The sequence below is a fragment of the Setaria italica genome, chromosome VII (genome assembly GCF_000263155.2).
Source record: "Setaria italica strain Yugu1 chromosome VII, Setaria_italica_v2.0, whole genome shotgun sequence".
Classification (NCBI taxonomy): domain Eukaryota; kingdom Viridiplantae; phylum Streptophyta; class Magnoliopsida; order Poales; family Poaceae; genus Setaria; species Setaria italica.
The window spans coordinates 34,497,617-34,520,550 of NC_028456.1; the positions used below are offsets into that span (position 1 = coordinate 34,497,617).

The 22,934-nt window shown below is 41.6% G+C and overlaps 2 protein-coding genes and 1 long non-coding RNA gene across 3 annotated transcripts; 2 read left to right on the top strand and 1 right to left on the bottom strand.

The window, feature by feature from the left end:
- Positions 1-5,014: 5,014 nt before the first annotated feature.
- Positions 5,015-6,552, bottom strand: LOC101756832 (transcription factor MYB30). Its single transcript, XM_004977376.3, has 2 exons — positions 6,140-6,552; positions 5,015-6,054 (listed from the first exon to the last, which is right to left on the bottom strand). Exons 1-2 carry the CDS (start codon positions 6,400-6,402, stop codon positions 5,352-5,354), a joined length of 966 nt encoding a protein of 321 aa, XP_004977433.1. The 5' UTR covers positions 6,403-6,552; the 3' UTR covers positions 5,015-5,351.
- Positions 6,553-8,057: 1,505 nt separating this feature from the next.
- On the top strand, positions 8,058-9,989 carry LOC111257869. Its single transcript, XR_002678467.1, has 2 exons — positions 8,058-8,450; positions 8,729-9,989. It is a non-coding gene; the product is annotated as an uncharacterized LOC111257869 (long non-coding RNA).
- Positions 9,990-15,710: 5,721 nt separating this feature from the next.
- LOC101758326 (type I inositol polyphosphate 5-phosphatase 10) lies at positions 15,711-21,641 on the top strand. Its single transcript, XM_004977379.2, has 11 exons — positions 15,711-16,164; positions 17,975-18,089; positions 18,174-18,255; positions 18,495-18,575; positions 18,725-18,797; positions 18,951-19,055; positions 19,536-20,190; positions 20,318-20,511; positions 20,595-20,703; positions 20,788-20,933; positions 21,074-21,641. Exons 2-11 carry the CDS (start codon positions 18,063-18,065, stop codon positions 21,267-21,269), a joined length of 1,668 nt encoding a protein of 555 aa, XP_004977436.1. The 5' UTR covers positions 15,711-16,164; positions 17,975-18,062; the 3' UTR covers positions 21,270-21,641.
- Positions 21,642-22,934: the final 1,293 nt, after the last annotated feature.

Consider the following 22,934-nt stretch of genomic DNA (forward strand, 5'->3'; position numbering starts at 1 on the left):
GCGCAGCACATGTAGCACATACACATCTTCTAACACTCGTTGCCTAGAGTGCCCTTGGGTTTTCATTGTGGTTCGACGACCTATTGACTAGTGTTTTTCTTTAGGTTGGTCATTCTCAATCATGAAAATTGTAAATTGATTGTCCAGTCTGACGATACTTTTGTTCCTGTACGAATTGCGGACAGCTAGTGGTCCTATGCTAATTCCTTACAACCAGCATAATCATGTGCCATGCTTTCCTTCAAATTCTGGTTGATGGGGGCACATACGGCTACTGTAAATAGTCATGATTTGCTAGCACATTCTGCACTCATACGTCCTTATATACCTTGCTTTCTACATGAATATAATTAGATATTAAAGCATCAGGAGAACAGCTTTCACTCATTCAAAAATATATGATCAGTTTACACAAAATGGTTTGCTTGATAAAATTGTGCGAATATTGAGCATTTTGAATTTTCCACAATTCAATAAGCCAAAGAAATATTTGCTCTACTTTATCTTGATCTCAATAAATAAATTAACTAACCAATTTATGTTCACTTTTGCTACTGTTGTGATTTGTGATTATTGTTAGTTGGCAATCATCCATCCCATCCTTTCTTATCTCAATATTTATAATCGATTGATGGTCCTGTGATGACAAATTCATATTATTTTCCCAACTTGCAGTCTGCAGATAGTGCTGCCTGCCGATCTTTATTTTTGGATATGCAGATGGCACTAAGTTGTGCCAAATGGCTTCATCAGCTCTTTGTTCTGTTGGAGCTTGAATCTTGGCACAATACCTGGATAAAATAGCAGGCACTGTGGCATGTTTCATAACCTCTTGAATACCATATCAAGCCTATTAAATGTGCTCTAGTGGGGAAAGCCTGCATTTAATAATTGGTTATGGGACGGTCTCATATATATGCTTATGACGTGTGACAAATAAGCACGATTATGATGACGTAGTCATACTGCTTTGTTGCCTAAATATACATCAATGAATCACATATATTGATTCTCAAACAGAGTGATCCTGTATTGGACAGCTATACAAGTGGAAGATATGCGGTGAACAATTTATGCCTGTGAAGTTCGCTAGTGTAGCCTGTATAATTAGAAAGCTCTAGCTTATCTACAATTCTATTTTATATAAGTGTTCTGTACTAAATGTGTAAATTCAATTCTTAAGCAAGAAATATTTGTTTGCATATTCACTAGTAAAGGTCAGTAGTCTCAAAATATAGGCATTTCTATCATAGCTGATAAAGCTTTCATTTATTTTCTGAATTCTGATAATATCAACCTTTGTATTGTCTACAGTTCTCCTGGTCACTTTGTGGTCCCTCTTAGATATACTTTCTAGAATCTATTCTTCTGAAATTGAAAAAAAAATCTACCAAGAGCTTGGTATTCGTAAAGTTCTCATGACAATATTTGTAACAGGAGTTGTCTTAGTTGAAGGCAATGGCTGTGGTGGTCTTACTCAACAACAACAGAACTGGCTGTCTAAGGTGGTCCTTGACTCCTTGTGGAGTCTGGTTAGTAGTTGGGAGGTAGCTACTAGCTTTGTTGTCATGAACTCATTGATTATACTGTTCAAATGTACTTTCATGTGAACCAAGATATGGACAAGTTAAAGGCTTGTCTAAAGGTGTTTTTTCACAATCTTTTGAACAAATAGCGCAAGTGCAAGGTGTATTTTTGTAAAAGAGAAATAATACTTTCATTTTTCTGCAGCAGTTGTTTCACTTTTAGTCACAGATTTCTGCAGTAGTTCTAGTTTTTTTAGCAGCAACCTGAGTTAAGTTGTTAAAGGTCATGTGCTTTTGCAATATTCCCTCTTTATATATCACCTATAATTAGATGTAGAGTCAGGCCTGCTGAGTACCTAAAATGCACTGATGGAGATATTTGGACTTTGACTTCTAAAAATTCATAGCATCTGAGCAGAAATAGTTCATTCTTCAGTAAAGAAGCAGGTCACTGCAATTTCTTGAATAGCTGTACATGTTATTTCCCTGGCAGACAAGGTGGTAGTTTTTGTATGGACATATAATTTCCAGGAACTGGAATGCTATTGCCAATTCATTGATATATTAAGGTTCCAGAAGGCACGTTTATTTTGTGTGTTTTTCACTTTGTTCTACTTCTTTCATGACTACATAGTTTTGCAGATGCAGGAAAGGCTAAAAAATATGACCGAGTGCTATCTTCCTTTTCTTTTCTTTGTAAAAAGACTTGCTTATCTTGTTAACAAGTCAATCTTCTGTGACACGCAACATGGTTCACATGTAGATGTGGCTTATGCATAAAATTGACAAAAAGGGAATAAGAGAAACTGTGCAGTGTCTTTGTATGATACATTAAGTAGAAATTAGTTTTTGAAATAATTGTTACACAAAGCTACTTAACTGGCTAGAATCTTTTTGTCCGGTGACAAAAAGCTTACACTTGTTTTCATCAGGTGTAATGCAGGCTCACATAAAAAACCTTGTCACAATCCCATAAATTTGGACTGGAAAGTTTTTTTGAGTTAACTGAAATCCTTACTCATTTAAATATTCATGGGTGACATTGTTCAGGTCGTCAGATCTTTCCTTTTCTTTTGTTACATTATCTGCCTATTAAAGAGCAATTAAAGAACTGATGATGACACTATCCTTATGCTACAGAATGTGTCACTTTCAAACGGCTTGTATTTCTTACTCCTGAGGGAGGGTATCATCTATTAGGGGCCACCCGGTGTTAATGAGATCCAGCTTTGAGTCTATTGCCTTTTGTGCAGAAATAATACCGATGGAAACTTACGTCTGTCAATCGACGATGTCATATGGAATGTGCATCTGGACATAAGACAAACGCAGGCCTCAGAACAAAGACCCATCCTTGCAGAAGTGGTATAGGTCCAGATGAAAAGAACAGTTGATGCTGTAAGGTATAGGTCCACACATAAAGACTCCTTTTTTGACTGGTGATTATGAGCTGTAAGGTAAAACCTTTGCACAAGAGACTTCAGGATTCCTTAGAATCAATATTCAGTGGTCAAGGGTCATGAACTGCCCCTCAGCATGCTGCAATGGTTTTCACATCACTTCAGTTCCAGAACCGAGGATTGATTTTGCCTGTTACGAAAACAGATATATAAACAGCTTTTCGACGAAACCGACAACCTATCTGTATTACTATGCTGCAAGAAGTTTCCTGAAAGGCAGTGGAGCTTCGTCCAGAGGTAACATAAATTGACCTTTCGTACTTAATGCCTACCTGCGGGTTGGTTGTGCTGGCACATTCTTCCATTGGTACGGTTCAATTACACGTGGCCATATGGTCCTGCCTTGGTCCCTCCTATACACTGATGGCTATACTGAGACTGAGATGCAGGCTTCTAATCGATGCTTATTGTGCTCTGAAGATATGTATGTAGTTACTGGATGCTTTTGCATAGATGAGCTAAATGGAATTATCATGGCCTTGCCTTCAATCAAACATACATCATATGCAGATTAATTTTAATTCATGTTTAGTTGGTGTTTCATATTTCCTAGTTTGAATCAGCGCAGAGTGTGCTAGGATTGTTCTTTTCCTGGCTGGATGCAGATGGTCCTCAACCTATTTTTGCCGGGACAGAAGGTTGTCTTCCTTCCATTTGGTTGAAGACTTAATGAAATCAGTTATAGACTATGACTGGACTTAACATTCCTAGTTGTGGTTGGTATAGGACAAAGTTTAAACGGTATATGCTGATATGATCTCTGGTCCAGCTCTACCTGATCCGAGACATGCATATATCTGCACCAAGCAAGCTGGGTCAGTTGTTCTGTACTCAGGTGTGCAACATCGAGATTCTGGCGACAGACTAGGCGTTGTACAGGCAGAACAATCAAAGCTTGAGACATTAATCAGCTTACACTTGCTCTGAGGTTTTGCTCTCATCCAAAGATCAATATACCATTTGAGATTTTCATGTTTTACACTTAATAAACATAAAGAAATATGAAGTTTGCACACTGCCTTTAATTTTGCAGTATTTCTATATTTATCATGTTAGGCTCAGTGTATAATACCAGCGGTGTTGATTTCTGGCAGTTGTCGTTTTTATGTCAGTAGTATGTAATAGCTTGTCTATGTTTTTTGGCCAGCAGTTCTGGTTGCCAGTTGTGCATTGTAGGCCGCTTAAAACTCTTTCTCCTTTGTAATATACTGCACAACAATTTCTTGAAAAATAGATGCAGAGGTTTACGTTTTCTGCAAATGACATAAAAGGGACGTGTACCAGAGAAGGACACGTCAGAACATGCCTTAATCATCGAATACTAACATTCCCTTCTATACTGATGCCAGCATTCTCTGTTCTAGTGTTCTACCTTTGGATTTAATTTGACATGTGACTAACTAGCAACGCATTTCCACTTATGTTGATGATCTTGCATTGCTAGGCACCAAGTATGCCAATATTTTGCACCATGGTAGGGAATGCATGTTATTTTCCATTGAAAGCTATTGCATAAATACTTTAACACTTGTTTAATTTTCCATGGAAGCATTAAAGCATTTGAAAAGAAAAGAAATGATTTGTACTAAATGAATGGGAGGGGATAGGAAAAAAAAAGAAAATAAAAAATGGGAGTTGGGTTTTCTTTCTGCACTGAATGTGATCATGGACCATCTGCTTGCTGATGGAGACTTGCAATTACATCAGGGACCACCTCTCTGAAGATTTTTTTTTCTTATTATTTTCCTTGAGTATACTTCTCTTTAGCTTCTATCTAGCAAAATTAAGTCTATACTCCACGCATTCATTCATTTTTTTGTGAGTACTGCCATTCTGCATTTCATATTTCAGGACTGACCAATGCAAATGTCCATGCTTGGCTTGCTTGCTAGACATAGGTAATATTTCACTGTCCCATATATTAAGTCTATTCACATGTTTTTAAAAACAACGGGATAATTCTAATTCTCTACTAATGGACAAATAGAAACCAAGAGTTCAACAAACTGATCTAAGTGCACCTCAATATGTATAAAAGAAATATATATATATAACAAATTAATGCGAACCATGTAGTTAATTACATCATGCTGACATGCTTGCATGTCATTTGGTCATCCTTGCTTATTCCTGTTGCTGTCTCTTATTCTTCTGACTTTTGATTGGCAGTGTCAAATCTACCACAGTAACGTGTCACTAACTAGATGACCGTGCCTCACACGGAGTTTGACTACTATGTATGTATTGTTCTTTTCTCATGAATGGATACAATGCAACATATAGTATATCAAGTCTCCTACTGAAAGTAATCTGAACCAATAAATTCTATCTAACTGACGTGTATTTGTCTTCTTTGTTTGATCTTCTAGAACATCATTGGAACTGAGCAGCAGGCGTCGGACAGATCCATGAGGTCGACGACCTGCTCGGCGGCCTCTTCGAACAGCCACTTCTCGATCGGAGACAGCGGCCCCTGCTGGTGGTGTTGCTGCTTGGGCTCGTTGTCGTAACCGCGGTGTCCCATCGTCAACGCCGGCTGCTGCTGCGGCGGTGGCGACGGCGGCAGCATGTCGCTGAATGGTGGCAGCGTATTACTGCCGCCCGACATGTGGTTGAACGACAGCAAAGGGTTGATGTCGGTGGCACAGGGCTTGATGTCGGCGGTGGCGTCGTTCTGCGTTGGTGGGGAACTCTTCATGAATCCGTTGAGCAGCTTGGATATGTTGTCCATGCTGGAGGCGTACGACGAGGAGGAGCTGTCACCGTCGGTGGCGGCGAACGGCGAGCGCCGGGCGATGAGCTGGGTGACCTCGGCCGGGTTGCTGCAGGCTGCTGGACGCGCGTAGTTGTAGTCCTTGCTGCCGATTATGTCATGATGGAGATCGACATGATGGCTGGCGCCGGCGGTGGTAGGTATGATGGAAGAAGATTCAGAGGAGGGGGGAGGTGGCGCGAAGATTGCGCCGATGGCTTGGTGCTTCTTGAGCTTCTTCTTGAGGTGGGTGTTCCAGTAGTTCTTGATGTCATTGTCGGTCCGCTGGGGGAGGTACGAAGCTATGGCCGCCCATCTGCATATATTCATGTGTAGGGACTGCGGGTCAATCACCATGCACGCCGCCATGGATGGCCGGATTGAGCAAGATGCGAAGATACCTGTTGCCTAGCAAGGACTGGAGGTGGACGATGATGCCTTCCTCGTGGGGCGTGAAGTTGCCTCGCCGGATGCCGGGGCGGAGGTAGTTGGTCCAGCGGAGGCGGCAGCTCTTGCTGCAGCGCATGAGGCCGGTGTTGATGGGCACGGAGCGCCAGTTGCCGGGGCCGTGCTCCTGGATGTAGGAGACAAGGATGATGTCCTCCTCCGGCGTCCATGGCCCCTTCTTGATCCCCACCTTGTCGCAGCACGGCGGCCTCCCCATCGTCGTGTCTTCCTTCTCTCCGGCCGGCCGGTGCCTGGCTGCCTGCAGTGTGGTACTAGTAGTAGCTTCCCTACTGTTGTCCCATGAAGATGGAGCGTGTGCCGGCCGGTTATATATAGGACAAGAGGTGAATGTGAGTGAGCTCCTTTTCACTTGCTATCATCTAACTAACCTGCTAGCAGCCAGCAACTACCATGTTCTCGCTGATGATCTCTTTTCACTCAGGCAGCTATGTGTGCATGCATGCTTTCCCTTTCTGTCAAGGACATCACATGAATCAGAGAAGTTGACCCAGGCCCACTTCCAATTTAAAGCATGGATTACCTAGAGGAACAGTTTGCTACTGTGTGAAATTTAAAGCTAGACTTTTGCATGTACTCCTCTTACTCGAGGCATTTTGTTCTGCCGTGTAGGAACGACATAGCGGTTGCCAGGACCCAGAAGCTGGATGATAGCTAGGTTCCAACAAAAGGTCTTGTAATTTTCTTTTTTTTTAAAAATGGACAATTGTTTTTGACCTGTAATGATTCTGTCTCTCCATAGATGAAGTACATTGGACTGCTATATGAAATACACATAGGAATTTTACTAGCACAGAGTTGTACAAGTCAGCTAAGCCCCCTTTTAATTAAAAACCTTAGCTAGTTTATCTATATATTATTGTCTGCCTGGACTCTGGATCACAAGTTCACAACAAAAGTCGACCAGGATACGATCGATGAGCTTGTATGCCAGTTGCTAGCTGAGAACGGATAGATATATTAATTGGCCATGCTTGCATGTATGAGTATGACCTGGCCCCTCCTGCCATGGTGTACGGCCCTGCAGTAGCATCTTGTTGTGCTTGTGGGATTTTTAGGTTCCACGTCACGCGTTCCTGCCATTGATGGGCAACCTGTCGCTTCAACCCTATTTATAAACCCACGTGCCCTTTTACTTGATAGTATACCCTCACGCGCGTGATGCAACGCTTTACTCTTTTTCTTCCTTTTTTTTTGCGCATCAACGCTTCTAGTGATACATGTGCGCAACATTTCAGCCTACAGATCACTGAGCTCATTTATTTGTGCCCGCTCTTTGTGCAGTGCGAGATTATGTCAATATATATATATATATATATATATATATATATATATATATATATATATATATATATATATATATATATATATATATATATATATATATATATATATATATATATATATATGAGATCTTGACCACATGCATGTTCTCATCTTTTCTTTCACCGCTACAAACATTTTATAGGGGGTGGTAACATGTTTATATACACATTTCGCCACCGCGTATGATCTAAGAAACTAAATAGTATTAAGCAAACACATATATTTATGTACTTCTTAAGATTGAAAGCGTAAATGTGGTGTTTTATGATTCATGCCATGCAATTTTTAATTTTTGAAATTGGTAGCTAAAATTGTTGCCACGTAGGTCCAAAACGCCACAAATATACAATTTGGACCGAAGAAGTCTATTTCTGATGCAAACATATATATTTGTGCAATTTTTTTTTGCATGCAGTACATTATATACCATGCATAACCTTAGAAGTATGTATGTGTGTGTCTCTCTCTCTATATATAAAAGCTAATTCTATGGCCGGGCCAGTCCTCCTCACCACACCCGATCGAACCGGTATTCTGGCAGACCGCGCCATCTGCCGTCGATCCTGCGCGGCTCCGAGCCTCGCATGATGGCTCGACCCGGCTCCGAGCCCGGAGCACCGATTAGCCAAACACCCCATCCCAAAATTCCTCCCAATTCTCATCCCACGCGCACGCAGAATCGCCGTCGAATATCCCGTTTCTCATCTCGCGGTGACCCTGAGGCGGCCCTTCCCCTCTCGCGGCAATAGTGCCCTCTGCCCTCCCGAACCAGCGACACCATCTTGAGTGCCCGGGAGGCGATGAAGTCAGATTCCAGCGGCAGACAGGCCACGGAGACGGAGAGATCCTAACCAGGTCGCGCATGGGAGATCAGGTTACGCCGTTCTCACTGCCCACTTATTAGACTGCCAAACGATTCCGGTAATCTATCTTATTCTGTATATTTAATTCGATTTGATTGCGTAGTAGGAACCTGAAGTCAGATTAGGGATTAGGCTTATGCAAGTTAATCCCCTCTCCCTATCTAAGCAGTTTGATTCAATTGATTCCATCATTGCTAATTTTGTTTTTTCCTTTGCGAAACCTTAAATGCGAATCAGGTTTGGGGACTGATTGGCACCTCCTGCCAAACACCCAAATTATCAAAGTCTCGTTATCTTTTGACTCTTACTGCAGATTGAAATTCGTTTTTTTAGCAGATTTATTAGGCAAACGTGCTTGCGATCTCCAATTAAAGCAAAGAGGTATATCGCAGTAAGCTTGTCACTAGGATTTTGCTTCTCGTAAATTATATACAATACTGAAGTCATCAGTACGTTTTGGGTCATTGCTGAAGCCATTGCTATCACCATGCTATGCTGGATTCTAAAAAATTTGGCATCATTTTATAGTAACTTGATTGTGCCATTCTAGTATATTGATTATGCATGCCATTGTTGTAAATTTGACCATGTAAGTATCAATTTTCGTAATTCTGGTACGAGGGATTCTAATAAACTCGACACTATTTTATACTAACTTGATTATGCCATTGTGGTAAATGATCTTGTGGTTAATTAATGATGCCATTCTTGTAAAATTGGCCAAACCATTAACCTAACCATTCTAGTAAATTGATGATGGCATTGTGGTAAATTCAAACAAGCATGGCTGTCTTATCATTCAATGTCCTCGCTTTTTTCAGAGTAATATTTTTGATTTTTCACCCTTGCAGATTGAAAATTGATATGTTCAGCAGTCCTGTAGTAAGGAGCTTACGATCCCTATTAACAAAAAGATATCTGCCGTAGCTTCCAATAACTGCAAAGATATTATAGTAGATGTGTTGTTGTAAATTTGTTTTTTCACAAATCCGAGACACAAGACCATACAAAATGGTAGTAGTGTATGAGAATTTTATGGGTATAATTAGCATTGTTTGCTTTTCTAGCTGCTCTAGTTTTCAGTTGTAGTATAGTATATTCAGTATTAAGATCTTTCAGCTGCTCTGTTTTCAGTTGCAAAATAGAGGACCAAGTATCCCTATTGTGTTAGTGCTTGCAAGTTAGTTTCCTTCTACTCGGCTGTTGTCAATTCATTATGCGCTGCATGATTCTTCATATTTTTGCAATTTATCTACCCAGATGTTGATTTATGCCTAATCTGCATGCATATTTGCTCTCAATCATCTAAACACTTATTACAGATGTGAAATGAACATATTTGTTTACTATTCTCCTTGTTATGAAGTTTTTAGGTGATGAGGCCTTGTGGCAAGTTCTGGGCAAGATGCGCTTACTTAAGAGCAGCTAATAGGCATGGTTGATTAATTCTGAGTTCAGTATGCGGCCAACTTGCTGCAACTGAACGAGAGAAGCTCCAAATGATTCTCTAATTCTGATGTACACATATATGTGTCTATAAGTGTGTAATGTTTTCTAAATTATTGTACAGTACTTAAAGCAAGTCGTAGTTGTGCCATATCCTTCTATTAATGTTTTACCGTAATAATCGACACTACTAGGGAATGGATCTCTCGTCCACTCCCTTAGTACCGGTCACATTTAAGTCTGGTACTAACATTAGTACCGTATCTAAATTTAGGAACCCCCGGAGGTCCTTTAGTACCGGGTGGGAGGTCCACCCGATACTAAATGTCACCCATTAGTACCGAGTGGAGGCTCCACTCGGTACTAAAGGCCCTAAGGCACATTAGTACCTGGTGGAGGCTCCACCCGGTACTAAAGGTCCCCACCCGGTACTAAAGAGCTCTCGCACCCTTATCCATCCGTCCGCCTGCAGTGAGGCATAACAGCGTCGCCCTCCGCTATCTCTCTCTCTCACCCGGTTTTAAAGCGGCACAGTAGCACTCATCCTCTAGCTCCTCCTCTGCCTCATCCTCAAGCTCCTCCTCTGCCTCCCCTCCCCCCTCCGCTCGCCCCTCACCGGCGGTGAGGAGCAGCAGCGGGGCGAGGTGAGATGGCGGTGGCGGGGCGGGGGCCGGCGGTGGAGTGGCGGACGGCGGAGGGGGCTGTGGAGTGGCGGGCGGGCGGACGGCGGAGGGGGCTGTGGCGGGGAGAGGGGGGGAGGGCTGGCGGGGGGATTCATTTTTTTTTAATTTTTTAATACCTTTTAGTATCGGTTATCTCAACCGGTACTAAAGTACCCCCTTCTAGTACCGAATTGTCAGTATTGGTTGCGGAACCGGTATTAGAAGGGGTTCCCAACCGGTACTAGACATTAGACATTAAATCCACAGTAGTGCGACTATATAGATTCCAGTACATAAGCCATTGTCATGATTCATACGTGTTCCGCTAAAATACTAGATATATTCAAATTAAAACATCTTTTATTAACTAATGTATTATAGTAAACCATCAGATAACTTCTGGTACACTACTAGAGGAGTAGAGTATATCTGATCCACACATTCTCATAAAAAATCTTATTTCTTTACGGAAGGAGTAGAATATTGTCTAAAAAATGAATAATAATATTCTAGTAACTTGATCCACGCATTCTCGTAAAACGGTAAAATAATTCTTTATTTCTTTATAAACTCTGCACGAGGGACTATTTTATAGTAACTTGATTTTGATTATGCTATTGTGGTAAATGATCTTGTGGTTAATTAATGATGCCATTCTCGTAAAATTGGCCAAGCCATTAACCTAACCATTCTAGTAAATTGACGATGGCATTGTGGTAAATTCAAACAAGCATGCCTGTCTTATCATTCAATGTCTCGCTTTTTTCAGAGTAACAATTTTGATTTCTCACCCCTGCAGATTGAAAGTTGATTTGTTCAGCAGTCCTGTAGTAAGGAGCTTACGATCCCTATTATGGTAAAATGATTCTTTATTTCTTTATAGAAAACAGCCAACCCTGGTTTTGTATTCTCGTAACATGCAAGTTCGAAAAAAATTTATCGTAACTTCATGCACGTGTAGACAATTCTCGTAACCTGCATGTATGCTGGACGGAGCAGTTCTGGTAAGAAGAATCTGCTTTGATTATGTAGTAATGACTAATGACTCCCACTCCTCCCAGCACCAATTACGTGATGACTCTCGGCTCCGTAGCTACCGGAGGCTCGGCTCGCTCGTTCGTGTAAGCCCGGATCGGCGGGGAGCTGTGGACCCAGGTGGTAATTACGATTGCTTGGTGGTCTAGCAGCGTGCCAAGTGGCCTAGTTCTATGGCCAGCCACAGTATACTCACCCTCTCTCTATATAATACATATACATATACATATACATATACATATACATATACATATATATATACATATACATATACATATACATATACATATACATATACATATACATATACATATACATATACATATACATATACATATATATGAAAAAAGGCCCACTACAATTTAGAAATGATAGAAAATTGAGTGCAATACTCGTGGATATTCAATTCTCACAGGCAGGCTAGAGATCCTTCCCATGAGTTATGGAGTCACAGGGAGTATAGTAGTCATCATCTCGTGTTGTCATTGCTTGTGTGCATCATATCAATTCGGTGGACCCATGGGAGAGAAAATGACTCGCGGCTTAATTGCATGCGCATATATATACATGGAGAAATATAATAATAATAATAATAATAATAATAATAATAATAATAATAATAATAATAATAATAATAGTCCTAATATTACATCATACTCATATAGGGCTGCTTCATAATAATTAGGACCACTGTACGGGGGAACAAACTACTAAATGAGGGAAAAGGAGTCTCATGCAATCCTGTGCCGTGTCGTCGACCCATACCATCGACCTGACCTCACATTTTCAAAGCTACTTGCACGCTCTTGTGTTTAATTTCTTCGTTTAATTAGATCGATCATGACACTGTGCCTAAAGCCCTAAACTAATGCTACCAAGCTTGCAAGAGTCAGCCGGGAGCCGGCTGGCATTGCTACTTAGCTTACTCCTATCACAAAGTAAATGCCATTTTAAGCTAACACGTTTAAACTTTGACCGTCAACATATCTTGGAAGATTTCAATTGAAAGTTTAAAAATGCTATGGCTAGATTTGTCTTGAAGAGGTAGTTTCAAAATATTATAACTTTGCTATTACACTAGCAATTAGTGCCTTGGTGGTCAAATTAAGTATGAATATATTGTATTGTGGAGACAGGAGATCATATTTCACAACAATGAACAAAATATTTTGTACAAAGTTGGTGTAATCGGACGGTCGGTCGGGAACAGAACAGATGCATGTGGAATCCTTGCGACGATCTGAGTTAGCGGCGGTGAAATGGGGATTGCTTGGACGATGACGATGGAGATATCTAGATGGTCCCTGCTGCAGGTCGTCAACAGGTCTCTCTACTAATAAAACCATTGGTCCATTGTGGATCTGAGATCTCTCTCTGCATTGTTGCCTACTTGCTCATGTAGTCATGTATGAGTAAAAGCTCTGGACCACCACCCCAGTGATTCACCATAATGTGTTTGGACGCATCAAAGGTTGGCAACAGTATGACAAGCTGCGCCTTTGAAACGTGACAAATTGGTCCTCTACTAGCTGCTGGTTCTTCCAATGGTGGTTTTGTATTTTGTGAAAATAAGAAAAAACTGATTTATTTAATCTGAATAATTCACAACCAAGTATTTAAATCAGAAAAATATATGAAATTCAACACATCTGTTGTTGCTGCTCTATTTTGAACTATTTGGAATTTATTTGTTCATGGTCCTAATGTTTTACTATCTGTAGTTACATATGCTATTTATTTAAACTGCTGTTTAATATATATATATTTAATTTGATGAAACTGCGCGCTGCACGTACGTGTACGTATACGCGCTGCCCCGCCATAAAGCTTGATCAGTCCTGGGATCGATGCATAGAGCCCTGGGAGAGCACGCAACGCAACCGCAAGCAACGGAGAACCAATGCAAGTTGCTGGTCAATCAAACAACAACTCCCGCTTGCATTTTTTTTGTGGTCATGCGTTTGCGCCTTATCTCCAGCTAGCATTTGCTAGCTATTTATTGCATGGATCCCCTCCCTGCTACAATATATACGTAACTCTAAAATTTGAATCATGCGTGCGTGCGTGCACAGTGACTTGGAAAAATATTGTATGATAATATTGTATCGTTCTCGAACATGCAAAAAAAAAACTTTGGGTCAAGTTTTCAGGCGCCAAGACCTTTTGTGATTGGCCAACACGAGTTTATGATTCATATGCATAGATAAATATTATTGTATTACTAATCAGACAATATTACATCCACATGTACATTTTCATTTTCCAACCAATCGTTGATTAGGTCTGATAATAGTATACAGAGCTAATTGGACAAGTGTCTGGATGGGAGAAAATGTATGGAAAGAAGCCTGAGAGTGGAGGCGAGGCCCAAATAATAGTAGTCAATGTATCCAACTCGATCCAGCAAGCTATGGGCTCATTGGGCCTGTGCACAGCAGCTCAACTTAAAGCTGCAGCTTCACACACACACACACAAAAAAAAAAAGAATAATAATAAAGCTCACACGCTAGCCCCTATGAAACAAATACTACCCTATGAATACCATCACGAGATTAGATGGACAGACTTTTTTTTTTGTTTTTGTGTGTGTGGGGTGGGTGGGAGTTGGGGGGTGTTCCCCCACCTGTAGGCTTTTACACCATCATTTTCAACAGTTTTAGGGAAAAATTAGGATGGGGACAAGCGTTCAGAGTTGTTACATGCTTGGAAACAAAAGGCACCAGGCTTAAGGTATCGACGATCGGCCATCTATTGCTCCAGAGGCAGGGGCGGATCCAGGGTCCAAGTGTAGGGGTGCCCTTTTCCGTCTTCTTCCTCCTTTCCCTCGTTTCCTTCTTTCTCCTCCTCTTTTTCTATAACTAAGGGGGTGTTTGGATACGATGGGCTAAACTTTAGCAGGGTCACATCGAATGTTCGGATGCTAATTAGGAGGACTAAATATGAGCTAATTACAAAATTAATTGCACATATAGAGTCTAGTTCGCGAGACGAATCTATCAAGGCTAATTAATCCATCATTCGCAAATAATTACTGTAGCACCATATTATCAAATCACGGACTAATTAGGCTTAATAGATTCATCTCGCGAATTAGACTCCATCTATGTAATTAGTTTTGTAATTAGACTATGTTTAATATTCCTAATTAATATGCAAACATCTGATATGACAGGTGCTAAAGTTTAGCAGGGGTATCACCCCCGAGCTTTGGCGGGACTCCAGCCCCCTGCCTCACGCTGGATCCGGCCCTGTCCAAAGGTTCGCGCCCTCCTTGCAATCCTTCCAGTAGGTGTTGATACATTGAAGACCAAGTCGTTACGGTGCTTCCACAGGTGCCAGCAAATCAGATGGGCATGTCTTAAAGAGGTCACTATGGGGCACCGGTACTGAGTAAAAGACCCATGAGCCAACAAAGCTAGGAGTACACTCGATTGTTCATGGAAAAAATTACCTTGACGAGTACTTGAGGCATGAAAATAGTAACATGATGGAAGCGGATATGTTGGTCACGTCCGGTTGGTGTGGCTGTGCTTTGCATGATCATCAATTCTGTAGCGGGGTCATACGATGGACATAGAGTATTACCACGTATTGTTGAAACATTACTAGATGTACAATATTTTCCGAGTTGTCTTTTCAATGAGCGATCGTTACTAGTCTTTAGAATTTTGTTAAATTTTTCTTAAATTGATCGGTGGGTTAAGGCCGTCCCATAGATTTGCACTAAGAAAAAGCTTTTTATTGGAGTTCTTTGATTGAGCGGCAACAGTGTCCGAGAGTAAAAAATTATCGATCTGGTTACGAGCGGTAACAAAAACTAAGCATGCCCATCGTGAAACAAGACTAATCAGAACAATAAACCAAATGATGCTTTACAAAAGTGGATTGTAATAATTTTTTCTAACGAGGAGATGTATGGATGAGCAGTAGGACGGCCTATCTGCCCATCTCGCTAATCCATCTTCGACCTGAGTCTGAGATGAGAGAGACCAATAAGCAGGAAGTCAAAGCAAGTTAAACTAGTAGCCCCGGGCCGTCAGGAGGTGGTCCAAGATCATCACTAACATGCTACCACCACCTTACTTGGAGATCCAATTCAATTCAATTCAATCTGTTTGCAAGGATCCAATGATCGAGACGAACAGCACTATATTGCTCCGTATTGGCGTGCACGAAGCAGCTAGTTGCCCCGTATTGCAGTTGCAGACGCCGCAGGAGACAAGGTTTGGGTTTGACCGAGGCGGAGGCACCACCCCCACGTCGTCTCCCTTCTCCTCGTCATCGTCAACCTCCCCGTCCCCCGCAGGCAAAGGCACGATCCACGACGACATCGCCATCGCCTCTTGCTTCCCACAGCCGGCGGTTTCCAAACCACCATCACATTTATTTCTTTTCTTTTTTTTTTAAAAAACGCTCTCTTTCTTTAACCACTTATTTCCCTTTCAGACGACCGTTTCCTTCTTCCTTTCCAGTTTGCATTCAAGATCCATTTGGCAAGCACGCCTCTCCCCGTCCGTCGCCATTGCCATGGCGGTAAACCATTCAAGTGGCAGGAGATCCATGAAACTGAGTCCAATCTAGTAATCAACAGGGGCGATCAACCTACCGGCCGCCTTCTTCCTGTTGCGGTATGTGTATCATCAGATAACTTCTTTTCGTTCTCAATCCCAATTTCTCTTGTCTCGTCCTTTCATTCCTAATTATCTGGTGGGTAGTAGTTCTAGTTAGTTCACTTCATCATTGTTGGACTCGCTTCTCTCTTCATTCTCTCTAACCTTTCTTCCTCTTAGCTTTTCTTTTCTGGTTTTCATGCTTCTATTGCAGTAACAGAGTTAATTTTTCATTTACATCTTCAGTGGATGATACCGATGGCAACCTTTTTTTTAATTACTTTATTTTTAAAAAAGAAAAACTTTACTCAGTATACCTTGCACATAATAAGGTTGCCATGCTTTTCACTGCTCTATGTTGTAAGGTTTGTTGCTGCCTCCAACTTACCATGCTCTTAAGTTTCCAATGAAATTTGGACCAACAGTTCTTGTCATCTTCTCTCGGAGCCTAAACATCTGTTTCGGATGCTTCCAAAGCCAAAACGGCCACCTTGGAAAATCAATAATGTGGTCTTCCCCATTCTTGGTTTTCGTGTGTGATTGGTCATGACACATCTGATTACTACTTTATTATGAATCAAGGTCATTTGTTCAGCTTTGGTTTCTTCCCGCTGTCTGTATCTGATACAGTTTTTGGAGGTTTCCTGTACTCGGTACTCACTATTCTACCCTTCTTTTTCAAAACTTTCAGCTATTTTCTAGCTTCCGTTGGTTCCTACAGCAACCACTGTCCTTATTTGGATGCTTCCTTTGAATACTTAATGCAGCACTATGCAGTTGTGGACAGCCTTGGTTTATATGTAGGTTAGTTTATTCAGTTCGTGACAACTTTTCCTTTATTACTGGAAGACAGCTTGTCAAATTCCACATTTTCTGAAGCGTCTTTGCTTTCCAACTGTCTGTTCAATTACTTCTCATGCTTCCCAAAGGCTTGCAAGATCTCCAAATTCCCTGCAATGGCCATTTCGATCCACCGAAGAGTTAGTATATAGGTTAGTCGAATATGCCTGTTCTTGTGCGAACAAATGCGACTTCGTCTCATTTTATTGTCCATTGTTTGGTGAGGTTTCCTGTGGTTTGTTTCGTTTTCTCCAGCATCTTATTAAATAATGTTTCTCAAATTCCAGTTATCTTATTGGCATGTCCATGGCAGCAGCAGTTGTATCCCCTCCATTTGGAACTTCCCATAATTCTTTTAAATCTGTTTTGGTCAACTACTACTGTTCCATTGGATTGGATCATCACTCTAACTCTGGACAAATGTCCATCATTATAGATTTTTTCCTTTGAGGCTGGACCAATACATGCTTCATCATCATCTATACCATATTCTTGGTAAAAAAATTATAATTTGTTCATCCTTGAAATGAGCAAGCAAAAAGCCCTGTTTTGTGCTCTCTATAAATTTTCAAACGTTTTTATGCCATACTTTGTGACAAAATATTTTCTTTTTTATAAATGTTTTTCTGTTCTTGATCATTGTTGTCTGTTCGGTTGGACGTTTCAGTTTGTACATCTATTTTGAGAGGTCTTCTGCAGAAAATTATAGTGTACTGTTTGGTGATGTGATCAGATTCTTATGTCCAGTTATGTTCATACTACTATTCAAGTAAAGTTTCTAAATAAGCTGTTGGTGCCTTTTCACTTTCATGTTTTGGCTTTGAAATTCTTTTGGCATCAGTCTTTGTCCAAAAGAACAAGTCTTGAAACCCTGTGGCTACCTTTGATTTCCTTTTTTGATCACGAGACTTTTCTACATAGTTTCGTGCAACATGAAAACTTCTACGGTTCTACCAACCTAACTCTCTCTAAAAAAATCCTTCTGCAGGCGTTCTATTACCTCTGTTCATTGCTTAATGGTTGATCTGTTTCATTAGCTGTTCATTTGATGCTGGAGGTAGAAACTCTGTGCAGAAATGGAGCAGAAACCCAACAGAAAGAAGGTATCATGTTCTCTCTTCATTCATTCAAGTTTCATAATCTGTGAGAAAAAGTACAAGTCAGTTTATATACCCTCTCCTTTTCAGTTTCTCTTTCCAAAAATTATAAGAGCAAAGGATGGGAATGCCTTGTCAAGGCATAGTGCCGAGTCCTCCATCAACTCCACAGGTTGGTTCTCGAGTTCATAGCATCCTTTTTAACGGCAAAGCAAACCACTTTTTCTCTACATGATGATAGGAGAATACATTTCCTTGTGGGTCTTTGAAAATTGAAGCTTGATGCATACTAGCTTTTCTCATGGCCTTGATTGCTAACTTCAAGTTGGCAAGAGGAAGCATACTAGATTTCTCCTGTTATAAAAATTATTTAACCTAATCAAAGTAAAACGCCATTTACGTTTTTTTCAGTTGATTTGAAAGAGTCCCCAGAGAGGTCATCAGTGGCTTCCCCGTCAGCATCATCCTCATCCTTCTTCAAAAGTCTTTCCGGTATATACTATGACATCTTACTCCACTAGTGTTTTGCACTTGGTCATTAGTTAGTTTTATTTTCTTCTATGTATTACCATAGTTCTTTTGACCTTGAATTCTAAGCCTGGTTTTCCTTCCCCTTTTCTAACTTCATCTTTCTAAAATAGAAAGTAGAAGTCTAAAATTCAGCGGCTTCAGTTCTCCTCCAACAACTACTAGTACCCATATAGAAGCTTTCAGGTGAGCGTAGTTGTCAGTAAAGTCCCTAATTCTTTAAAGCTCTACTCACTATTTTATGCGATTCAAATGTTTATTGCATTACATGTCACAAATAGCATATTTTCATTAGCTCAAGTTTAGATATTTACTCTGTTCTTGCTCTGATTTTCATAGGGTATTTGCAGCCACATGGAACGTAGCAGGAAAGACTCCGGACAGGGGTCTCAATCTGAATGATTTCCTGCCTTCTGATGACTACTCAGACATTTATGTGTTAGGGTATGCACAAATCTAAACATCACAAATTTGCATTATTGCTATTGTCATATCAGATAGAGATTTACATGTCTTCTACACAATGCATATCTTCAAACATAACACCCTCTGGCACGTTTCCTTTTGAGCTTATATCGTTGTCATTTTCATATCTCCTGCACCACGAGAGATTTGAGCACATTTAATGTTTCGCTCTTTGAGCTTCGTATCATGCAAACCAGTCACAATTTTCTTTTCTTGTGGTTGTCCTGAACAAGATCTTATCCAACAGTTAGCTAGCAACTGACATTGTCAGCTATCTACTCATTAAATTAAACTAATTACATCGTGGAAAATCAGTTACCGTAGTAACTTGATCAACATCCTAATGCAGCAAGCAAAACTGAAATTGTAATCCACGGACTAAATATCATTTACCTAAGTTACTTTGAAGTTGAAATAGTAACACGATAGGAATTTTTTTTTCCCACAATTGCAATGCAGGTTCCAAGAAGTCGTCCCCCTCAACGCCGGCAACGTCCTTGTGATCGAGGACAACGAGCCGGCGTCGAGATGGCTCGCCCTCATCAACCAGGCGCTGAACCGGCCCTCACCAACCTCCGACGCCTACGCCTCCGCCATTTCCGAAGCTGCTGCAGCAAGCCTCTCGTTCAGCCGATCCGTTGACACGACGGCCTCCGCCTCCCCCGTCTCCGCTCTCCAAACGCCCAGCTCCAGCCCGCTCGACCCGTCGCGGTTCCACAAGTCCTCCAACAGAGAGATCCGCCGCGCCGCCATCACCCGCGGCCGCCGGCTCAAGACGTGCACGTGCCCGGCGGAGCGGCCTCGGAGTCGGAGGTCCTACAGGGCGCCGTGCCTGATGGGTTGCGGCAAGAACGCCAACGCCGTCGAGAGCGACACGACGACGTCGGACGAGGACGACGAGGTCACAACCAGTAGCTTTGCGGTGGCCGACGTGAAGAGCCCGGCACCGGCGGCGGTGGCAGCGAGCCGGCGGGAGAGGTACTGCCTGGTTGCCTGCAAGCAGATGGTGGGTCTGTTCGCCACGGTATGGGTGAGGCGAGAGCTGGTGCGGCACGTCGGTCATGTCCGGTTCTCCTGCGTCGGCCGCGGCATCATGGGCTACCTCGGCAACAAGGTCAGCACTCAGCACTCAGCAGGCTCATCCAGTCCACTGCAGCTCAACTGTCTGAAATGGCTTTCCATTGTCATGTCCATCTTCGTCAAGATCAAACATTCAAATGCCATCATGTCTTTGGTTTCAGGGTTGCATCTCTGTGAGCATGTCGCTGCACCAGACGAGCCTGTGCTTCGTGTGCAGCCACCTGGCCTCGGGGGAGAAGGAAGGGGACGAGCTCAGGAGGAACTCAGATGTCGTCGAGATCCTCAAGAACACGCAGTTCCGACGGCTCTGTAAGAGATCAGGCCGCAGGATTCCGGAGAGAATCCTTGACCATGAGTAATTTCTCATACACTACCCAATGTGCATTCACTTCATTTAAAAATTCTGAAATGCGAACTGACAAGTGTCAATGGTTTCAGTCGTGTGATCTGGCTCGGTGATCTGAACTATCGAATCGGCCTGAGCTACTCGGAGGCCAAGAAGCTCGTCGAGGCAAACGACTGGGGTGCTCTCTTCGAGAAGGATCAGGTGACTGACCAAATTCATGACAGTGTAGGGCACATACTCTGTCAGAGTTCTGCAAGTGTTCATTGGGCATTCTGAACTGAACAGCTCAAGACTGAAAGGGAGGGTGGAGTTTTCAGAGGGTGGAACGAGGGCAAGATTTTCTTTGCTCCCACATACAAGTACTCATGGAATTCCGACAACTATGCTGGTGAAGACGTCACGTCGAAGAAGAAGCGAAGAACTCCAGCATGGTAAGGCCTCTCACCACACACATCCTGCATGACAAATGCAATGATCCTGTGACTTCAGAACACGCCTGCAGTTGTTTCAGTTTCAGCATTGTGAGGTTACTAAAATGTTCAGTGCTGGATCAAACAAAAACATTTTGTAGGTGTGACCGGATTCTCTGGTATGGTGAAGGGATAGTGCAACTGTCCTACATCCGTGGGGAGTCGAAATTTTCAGACCATCGTCCCGTCTGCAGTGTGTTCATTGTCGAGGTTGCGGTTCCCAACAACAAACTCATCAAGTTTGCATCAGGTCCCAACATGAAAGTTGGCGTGGAAGAACTCCTATTTGCCCCCTAGCAGATAGCACTACATGGAATGCAGAATTTTGCTCAAGATCATAGTAGAATTTCCCCCTGAAGTGCTTGTTATCTTACTAGGCGTTGTTGACTACTAGTACTGATGAAGTTATGAATATGATTCATAGTAGAATCAAGATTGTCCCATTGGGCTTTGGGTTGGAAATCCAAGGGTTCCCAAGACCATGACAACAGAACTGATACGGATAATAATTAATTTGATTTAGTTTGCGGGAAAATTTAGGAGGCTACTAGCATACTGCAGTCATACGCATCTGTGTACTCTGTTCCATACATGTCAATCAAGAACAAGATGTAAGCATGAAAGGCTCACATTTGGTATCAGATAACTGAAGTAGTATTCAATGTTTCAGTTGGTGTTGACTAAAGAAAAACATCAAATCAAACACAAAAGTGCCAGTTTCATTTCAGAAGATCGACATTGTCCAGAAATAGTTGATTAAACAACTATATTACAGAGTACGAGAAATCTTCCTCTGAACAAAAATTCAATCCTCATTCCTTTTTCTCGGCATTTGGTACTACAGAAATCACTCTCCCCCGTGAAGCATCAAGCCATCAAGGAATTAGACAGAAGCAAGGGAGAGAGATTTGTTGGGCAATAATAAATAGACTTATAGCTATATCTTTCGAAGAATGGTACAAGGAATCAACCATTTGTAAAAGACTACGAATATTGCCAACACAAGTTCGTCCAAAGAAACTGCCATCATCATAGAGTACAAACTTGTCGAGTTCACTCCAGCAGATAACTAACAACTTGCTATGTAAAAGCATGAAAGATAATCACCTATGCACGAATGGCCATTGTGAGGGAGCGCTTTAAGTTTTTCTAATGGGATGACGCAGTAATACTTTGCGGGCAATTTGTTAGTTTGTGTGCTTCTATCGCTATATATATCCGCTATGTCAGGTTACCTGTGTTATTGGTTTCAGTACATGGGAGAGAGAGATGTCCGTGCATAGAGAACTAGTGATCCTTAAGAGTCGGCAGGCACCTTTTTTTTTTTCCTTTTTAAGGGAAAGAGGACATGGTAGGTGGGCAACCATTTCTACATGTTGATTGGTGATACTGACCCGATGCAACGTTAGTCATCGTGGAAAGCATGGTCATATTATTAATGCAGTAATGTACAGCATGTTAACAGTTCGTAGAGTAGATTGCTTAATTTTGCACCACTCATGTACTTGGTGTTCTATAGCTTGAAACGTTTGCAGATTAACTGAAGCATATGTGGACAATGCAATATCATACGTTCATACTTATCACTGGAATGCAGAATGAGGCTTCTTGCTGCTAAAAGTCCCATTTGGCGCAGGCATCTGAAGGCTGTATAGCTGAAGTGCCTTACTTTCTAGATCAATTTTCATGGGGATAGGATGATAGAATTGTATACATAAACATTACTATGCCTGAGCCAACAAGCTGTAGCTGATACTGTGTTCCTTAAAGCTTTTTTTATTATATCATTGTATCATTTGATAGAAGCGACTATTCATTCCAACTTTTGCTGGTTCGTAATTGTTATCACTCTAATAATTGAGAAAATGGCAGGTTCTTTTCAAAAGAGAAGGATACAATCTCACTATCAACTCATAACATCAGCATTAATAGTAAAGTTCTTTTCAGATGTCATCCCCCCCC

Excerpts from the sequence above, each read along its gene's own strand:
- LOC101756832 (XM_004977376.3), bottom strand. The coding sequence starts at position 6,402 with ATGGGGAGGCCGCCGTGCTGCGACAAGGTGGGGATCAAGAAGGGGCCA. Across the intron at positions 6,055-6,139 it reads CAGTCCTTGCTAGGCAACAG|ATGGGCGGCCATAGCTTCGT; the intron begins GTATCTTCGCAT and ends GAATATATGCAG.
- LOC101758326 (XM_004977379.2), top strand. The coding sequence starts at position 18,063 with ATGGAGCAGAAACCCAACAGAAAGAAG. Across the intron at positions 19,056-19,535 it reads TCAGACATTTATGTGTTAGG|GTTCCAAGAAGTCGTCCCCC; the intron begins GTATGCACAAAT and ends ATTGCAATGCAG. Across the intron at positions 20,191-20,317 it reads TGGGCTACCTCGGCAACAAG|GGTTGCATCTCTGTGAGCAT; the intron begins GTCAGCACTCAG and ends CTTTGGTTTCAG.